The 8,038-nt window shown below is 35.4% G+C and overlaps 1 protein-coding gene across 2 annotated transcripts; it reads right to left on the bottom strand.

Moving 5' to 3' along the window:
* Positions 1 to 3,113: 3,113 nt before the first annotated feature.
* LOC114720477 (pentatricopeptide repeat-containing protein At1g26460, mitochondrial-like) lies at positions 3,114 to 7,396 on the bottom strand. Of its 2 annotated transcripts, none has more exons than XM_028906122.1 (7): positions 6,695 to 7,396; positions 5,732 to 5,954; positions 5,152 to 5,631; positions 4,622 to 4,828; positions 3,992 to 4,129; positions 3,724 to 3,912; positions 3,114 to 3,460 (listed from the first exon to the last, which is right to left on the bottom strand). In XM_028906122.1, the coding sequence occupies exons 1-6, from the start codon at positions 7,309 to 7,311 to the stop codon at positions 3,727 to 3,729; spliced, it is 1,851 nt and encodes a 616-aa protein (XP_028761955.1). In that variant the 5' UTR covers positions 7,312 to 7,396; the 3' UTR covers positions 3,114 to 3,460; positions 3,724 to 3,726. The 2 variants fall into 2 exon arrangements, with proteins under 2 accessions (XP_028761955.1, XP_028761956.1); XM_028906123.1 differs by having other exon boundaries at positions 3,114 to 3,443.
* Between the last annotated feature and the right edge of the window lie 642 nt (positions 7,397 to 8,038).

The raw sequence follows: 8,038 nt of genomic DNA, 5'->3' as shown, positions 1-8,038 counted from the left end.
GATTGTAGGAATCTCTTGTGGCCTGATATAATGAGTATATATACTTTAATATCATACCCTGTGCCTCCTCAAAATAATGAAATATAGACATGATTTTTGAAAAATGAAAAACTGAAACTTTTTTGATGTGAAAAGCGAATACCAAAGTTGCCGTACTGTGTGTTTTTGTGGTATCAATAGGGGTTGGTTGTTGTTATTTTGTTTCTTCCATTTTTATTTTTCTCGCTTTGCTTTCATGACATACTTTTAATGATACACTTTGAAGGAGATAAATGTTTGTTGCCTTAAATAAAGAACGATTTTTTTAATTAAAAAGAGCAAAGTGCCATTAATAACAAAAAGTCATTGCAATGTAGATTTTAAAGAAGTACAGGAACTTAATAAAGAAATAAGTGAAGGTGACGTATATTAATGAAGGCTAAGGTGCACCCAACACCCTGAACTATTTACCCAGGTGCGTCCAGTGACTTAAAGTAATTTTGGGCGTATCCAGTGTCCTAAACTAATTAAAATGGTGCGTCCATATCCCAGGCTAACAGAAATGTTATGTTTAACTGTTACTTTCCTGACTCAGCTTAAAGTTGACCCCAGATATTCTAAATGGTAAACATATGGACAGTTGATATGTATTATTCTTACTCAATTGAATTTATTTCCTTCCTCTTCTTCTAAATAAATTGACTTTTGAGTAAGAATAATACACATCGGGGTGCCCATATGTCTACCATGTAGAATATCTGGGGGTCAACTTTAAGGTGAGTCAGGAAAGTAACAGTTAAACATAACATTCTGTTAGCCTGAGATATGGACGCACCATTTTAATTAGTTTAGGACACTGGATGCACCCAAAATTACTTTAGACTACTGAACGTACTTGGATAAATAATTCGGGATACTGGGCGCACTTTAACCCTTTAATGTAATGAACCCTATATGAAAATTAACGAAGTAGTCCAATAGGTGCAAAAGATCTTACTCGACAATGCTGCTTGATCCTTTTAAGGATTGTTTGCAAGAAATTTGCCTTTTTAAGGCCCATAGATCAATTGTTTTTGATTCATTATCAAACAAAAGAAATTGAATAATCCATCGAGAGCTAACTCTCATACACTTGAAAGCCAAAGAGGAATCACCATAAGTTAAACCTTTCCATATAAAATGATGTACAAGTTGACTATGGAAATATACCCATACATGACAAAAACCATTTCTTTTATGTTTGACATAACGTAGAATGATAGTCCGTCTAGAGAAATTAAGATGAAAGCAAGAATTTATTGATGGGTAAGAAGGAAGAGTATGATTGGCCTTTTGAAAAGATGAGTAAACTATATTACAAAAAGAAAATGAAGATTTAATCTCTTCAGCAACTAAGGATTAGTAGTTTTTTTTCTCATGTAGTACCAAATCACATTTGAGCCGTATAATGTTAAGAAGTTATGATATTAAATTCTAACGTTCAAACTGCAATATCATTGTGAAAGGACAATTATAGAACAAGTGAAGAAGAGATTTCTCTTTTTGACATCCAAACAAACATCGTCCAACCCTGCCTAACCATTGAATTTGATCAAGCAAGTTTATTAAGAAGAATAGAATCTTTAAAATACATTTAGCAATACAAGGGGCATACAAAGATCTAATTAGTGAATTATTCCACTAAAGAGGATTCCATCTGAAGAGATCATGCTTTAACAAATCTGCAACTATCTAAATTTCTCCAACATTCTATTTGAGATGGTTGATGATTAAGCCCACATACTTAATTATGTCTTTCTAAATCCAATGATACATTATAAAGCTGTTGACGAGGGGGCTCGAGATAAATTAACATATTTTGCCTTCAAAATACAAGCAGTAAGAGAGGAAGGTGGTGAGTCAATGATTCTTTTAACATTTCGTTATAGCTTTGTGAAGCTATCAACTCAATCCTTGACTTGTCCATCATGTCACTAGTGAGTCATGTACTGTTGACATAAAGCCAACTTAAGTGAGATTAAAACGCCACATCACCACACTGTCATCTCAGTCAAAAAGTACCTATCTATGTTTTATGTGTCTCAGCAAGAAGAGGCATGACCTTAATACTTCAGTAGTTCAGCTTTTGTGATCATATTTTGTCTAGATGTTTAGCTCAATCTAACCCACATAAAATTTTGGAACATTTTCAGATGTAAAATTAAAGATGCCAACTTCTTATGTTTGTGTTTCGAAGTTAGTACTGGTTATGACAGCTTCTTATTTGTGTTTCTAAATTAGTGCTGGATATTATTTACTCAAGTATCATCGAGTCCAAAAAATAAAAATAATAATAATAATAACAACGTTCACAACTTGCGCTAGATTTCACATTAAATACTCAGTCTGGTACTTCTTATATAAGATGTTTCCTGTAAAAATAAAACAAAAATATATAAATATTCTACACTTGGTAGTTGGTATTGAATTGAATGTAAAACATCTGCTCATGACTCTCAAATCAATAATTAAAATTTTGAAGGGCAAAAACCAAAAGCCAATAAAAAAATTTTAAATTATACTCTTCCGATCCTTAATATAAAACATATTTAACTAATTTGATTAGATTAAAGAAATTAGATAAGTTATTTTATTATAAAAAATATGTCATGTTTTCCTTAAAAAACCATAGTCATCTTTCTTAACATCCTCCTTCTCTTTTCCTTAATTATGATTAATCAAATATCCATAAAAATAATTTAAAAAAATTAATAAATATGATAAATAAATTTTATATTTAAAACTAAAATCAACTTAAAAGTTAGATTCTATATTAAAGACCGAAGGACTACCTCACTATAATTTGAAATAAGAAACTCTTCTAAAAGACATCTTATAATCAGGACCAAAGAGAGTATATTGTATCCCTCTATCTACATTTATCTATATCCATATCTATATTTTATGTGATTATTAAACTTACAGGAATTCTAAAATTTATAAAAATTGCATCAAGTCATTTGACTTGTAAATAATACTTGGCTTATATTGAGCTCCATAATAGTCTGGAAAACGAAGCTAGTTGATTAGTAATTCCTCTGAAGATATTGAGCACGATGAAGAACTGTAAAAAAAAAAAATTAGACTGCACCCAAAAAAAAATCAGAAGCCACTGAGAAAAGAATAGTGGCCATGTTTGTCTTGACATTATCTTCTGTATTTGGATGTGGCCTACAATTATTAGCACATTCAAATAACTGCCTACAAAATGCACTTCTTAACTTTCTCCGAGAACCAAAACTATAGTTAACATCCTCTTCCAATTCAATAATACAAAAAAGAAAAATTGCAATAAATAAGCTATTCTTTCCTCATGCTGCCCCGGCAACCTAACACCATCCAGTAATGTACATACAGGGATTCTCTCGGGAAGGATGCTGCAGAGGATTTGCCGATTTGCCTAGATAACTTAATAGCAAGAAGACCTGCACCATGAAAACACCTGTAGATTGATATAGAGGTTGGTTACGGATCACAAAGCACACGGAACGTATGAGGTAAGATGAAACCATTTATCTTAACAAGAAATTTGAAACCCTATAGAACATCAATGAATGCATATATGTGTGTTTGTGTGAACAGCACACAACTGGGGAGTTTGAAGTTCGAACCAACATGAATGCATTACCACCCGTTATGCCATGAAAGTAAGCAAGGGTAACATTTCAAAATTTGAGCGCACCAGTATAATGTTCCCAAACTTACAATTTAAGCATAGTCCATGCTGTAATCAAGATTAAATATTATGTCCCGACGGGCTTCTGAACCCATTCGAATGTTCAGAGATTTGGCAATGGACTGAACTCTATCATCACTGTCATAGTCCATCTCTCGCATGCATCGCCTTCGAACCTTTTTTAGCATCTCTTTTGAAGGTTCCAACCCAGCAGCGATCTGCAAGCAAGTTGAATATGGGTTATTAGAAGCCTAAAACATTACCACATAATTAGATAAATAAATAGATTACACTTACCATATCATCAATTACAGTCAGAGCATCTTTGACATTTCGGTTCATGAGGTGGGCATCCACAAGCAGAGAATATGACATTACATTAGGCTTTACACCCAAGCTCACTAAGTGCTCAAACACCTTAGTTGCTTCATGTGTCTGCTACGAGAAAAAAAATTAATGAGTCTTCACAAGACAGAAGTGTTCACAGCCTGTGGTCTTGAACCACGAGGCACATTAAGTTTGGAAACAAAGAAAAAGAGGACCACAAAAAGCAAAATACGTCTTTCCCTTCACGTATCAATTCAAATTACAATGCAATGAATCAGTATAATATCTAATGAAGTTTTATCATTTTCTTTCTCCCTTCTCTACCCCTCACCAAAGAGAAGAGGACACCAAAAAGCAAAATATGTTTTCCTTTCATACGTCAGTTCAAATTACAATGCAGTGAATGGGTACAATTGCTAATAAAGTTCTATCATTTTCTTTATTCCTTCCCTACCCCTCACCCTTCCACTAAGTCAAAATGATAAGAGGGGCCAATTTTTGGGGTAACTAACAAGTACATATTGAAAGCACTGCGTGCAAAACACAGGTAAAAATATCCTAAGCCATTTTTATTCTGGGATGTAAGAAGGGATGGGGTACCTTTTTGAGCTTCCCAAATGCAAGCATTAGCGCATTATATGAATGAATATCCGGTGTCAATCCAAAACTGGATCCAATTGCTTCAAAAGTTTGGTATGCACGATCAAGGTCCCATATGTTTGCACACCCTAAAATGATGCAGTTTAGAGCAGCAACAGATGTATAAGGAGTCTCTGCTCGGCTCAAACTTTCCAGTTGAAAATAAACCTGAATTACATGGATGTAATAACCTTAGATGACACTGCAGGTGAATATGTCATTCTAATATAATAAGTAGATTACATGTAGCAGCCAACTTAATCTAAGAAGGGTGCAGACTATGTTTCAAAAAGATGAGTATAAGTGTGATTGCAATAAATTAAAATGAAATTTTCTTTGAATATCATATACTTCGTATTATCAAAGAAAGAAAGCTACAGCACAATACGTTACCAACAAAAAGAAAAAGCAATAACCAGTAAATCACGATAAGAATGAAATGAAAATAAATCATGAAGTTTACGTATTACTGAACCAAGAGAAAAACATACAGAATCCAAACTCTCAAATCCCTTCTTGGAGCATGCCACAACCAATGGATGTAAAGAAGTAAAGGGAGAGAACATTTCTTCAACTTCTTGACTGGAATCTCCATAAGCAACCTCAAAGTCATGTAGCGTACTAAAAGCCCTTTGTAAGTTCCCCATTGATGCAAGGGCATTTATCTTTCCGAGATAAGATTCAGGGTTAGGAGCCTTTCTTTGACGCAATGTGCGACGTAAAATTGTCCATGCTGCATCTAGCAGACTAGAACTATAGGTCCTACCTGCGGTGGCTAGGGCTGACACAATTAAACCTTCATCTACAGAAAGCAATGCAGCCGGTCTTGCGAGCTCACCCCTTGCAATCCACATAGCCATAAACTCCAGGGCATAATAAGCTAGCTTGCTATTATCCTGCTGCATTGCAGTTTCAGCTATTAAGTAGCACACGTTCCACGGGGGGCAAAGAGCTTTGTTCTGATCCATTGTCTGGAAACAGCAAGAACACCATTACATAAAAATTACAAACTTTTTAATAGATCGAAGAAAACAAATATATATAAAGATGGCTTAAAAAATGATTACTTACCTTGCACTTTTCAATTATTGCTGCCAAAGTATCTAGCCTACCCTTACTGATACAACTATTTACACAACTTGTAAACACATTCATTGACAGCATATAACTTGATTTCAAAGCCAAATCTATATATTTCAATGCAGCATCAATTTGGCCAGTCAGAAACAGCATTCCAATGACCAAGTCATATGATTCATTATCAGGGCGAGATTCATTTCCAGTCAGCAGCATCCTGACAATGACAGAAAATTTTTATGCATTACCAAAATAAAAAATTAAAAAAAAAAAAATCCAACATGTTTGTTCAGCATATGCACATTAAAGTAATAATTGCATTCGTGATGAGGAGGAAACATAAAAAACATGGAGCAAGTTTTATATTTGCACGATCATCAAACATAGTGTATAAGGAATGGAAATGTTGCGGAGAAATAACAATACCTAAGCCAAATCTAATTATTAATGATATGTCAGCCCTCTCCCCCACTGAGTCACATTCATTTCGAGCATGTTCGTAGGGATGTCAACATATGCTAGAATCAAATCACTGCTTAAATAGGTCTTGCTTAAGTGTAAGAAAAATTTCCGCTGTCAAAATGTATGCACTACTTTTTCTTTCGCTTGCCCCACAGCAATAAGAAGTGAATGTTCAGTAATGCTGGAGAATATCTACGCTCTTACCGGTCACTGGATAGAGCAATCGTTTCTCATCTAATGTACTGCTGCCCACGGGTCGTAAAGGTTCTGTTTTTAAATTTACAGACAACTGTTTGTTTTAAAACTACAATCTGAAACTACTACTTCTAATAGTAGAAAATTAAGTTGGAGTAAGACCAGACGCAAAGTCATAGAAAACCACGTCTTCGATTACTTCTTATCTATACAAGCATCCTAGCGTTAGATAAATACATGACAAATTTACATGCACCCGTCGTCATCTGCGAAATGCAACAAGAAGATTTATCAGCTAACCGTTCCAGTAACTTCTGAGCAGCTTCAGTCTCCCTGGCGTGGTACATTGCTTTAAGCACCAAATTGAACGAAGCGGTATTAGGTGTGATACCAAAATCCTCCATTCCAGCTAACAAATCAAGTAGCTCCCCAGCAGAAGAACCAATCATCAAGTTCGCTCTCAGATAATGATTATACAAATTCACATCGGGCTTATTCGGCTTCCCACTCTTGCCCAATGACTTGACCCAAGACTCGAACAACTCTTTGATAGCAGCCCATTCCTGAGAGGCCACCCAAGCAGAAAACTGATCCATCAAGCTCTTAACATCAAATGTCTGAGCCATTGTTTGAATGCGATGACCGGGTACTAGATTAAGAAACCCAAGTGGGATCACTGACTGTGTTGAAGATGGTGGATTTGGGTTGCGCCAATTCTCATTGTAGAGAGGACTACCGGAGGCAGGGTTGGGAGGAAGCGGAGTTGGGGCGGCCGGTGCCGGAGATTCGGCGAGTTGAGGCTCCTGAGAGACGAAAGGGAAAGTGGTAATCGTCTTCACAGATGTATTAGCGCAGTTAGAGTGAAGTGTTTTGATCAGAGAGCGCGTCCGAGCAATGATCGCCATTTGCGACGCCATTGATTGAGCTTCGATGGTGCTTAGGGTTTTCTGCTTCAGTCCAGCTCGGAACCCCCACAGTTCATTATTTTTGGAATGCGAAGAACAGGGGCGATATGGTAGTTTCACTAACTCACGTTAAATATGGGAAATTTTTGAGGTAATTGATTAATTAATTAATATGTCCTATTGGGCCCGGAGTATACGGTAAAGGTCCAGCTTCGTGCTAAATGTACGATTGGAACACTTTGCAGAAAAAGGTCAGATCCAATAGGGCAGCCCATTTAGTTCCCAAAAAACTCTAGAGGGAGACAATTTTTTGCAGCAGCGAGTTGATATGTTTGCCTGCCTTGCCCCATTCATTAAAAAAAAAGGGGGGCTTATTATTCTGATGGAGCCTAAAAATTATCCTGTAAAAAGATTTTTCACAAGGAAAAATGACCCTTGTTTAAGCTAATGATTTTATAAATACATTAAATGTTAATGAGTTTATAAATTAGCTTTTGATCCCACATGTAAGATGGAGCCAGTGACAATTACGTTTCATAGCTTATCTGAATTTTCTCCTTTTCCCCTTCTTCATACAAAAATGGCAATGTGAAAAATTTGAAAGATGCCTTTCAAAAAAAAAGGAGCTACTTTTTTATTCCTACATGAATTATGAAAAAATTGCAAAAAAGATGTTAATTATCTTATAGTATAATGGTAGAGAGATAAACCATACTACTTTCTTTGATTTTAAATACAA

The sequence above is a fragment of the Neltuma alba genome, unplaced genomic scaffold (assembly GCF_004799145.2).
Source record: "Neltuma alba isolate B1F8T4 unplaced genomic scaffold, ASM479914v2 tig00011987_pilon, whole genome shotgun sequence".
NCBI classification, from domain to species: Eukaryota; Viridiplantae; Streptophyta; class Magnoliopsida; order Fabales; family Fabaceae; genus Neltuma; species Neltuma alba.
Note: the sequence above shows the minus strand (reverse complement) of the source record. Positions and strands in the feature narration are given on the sequence as shown.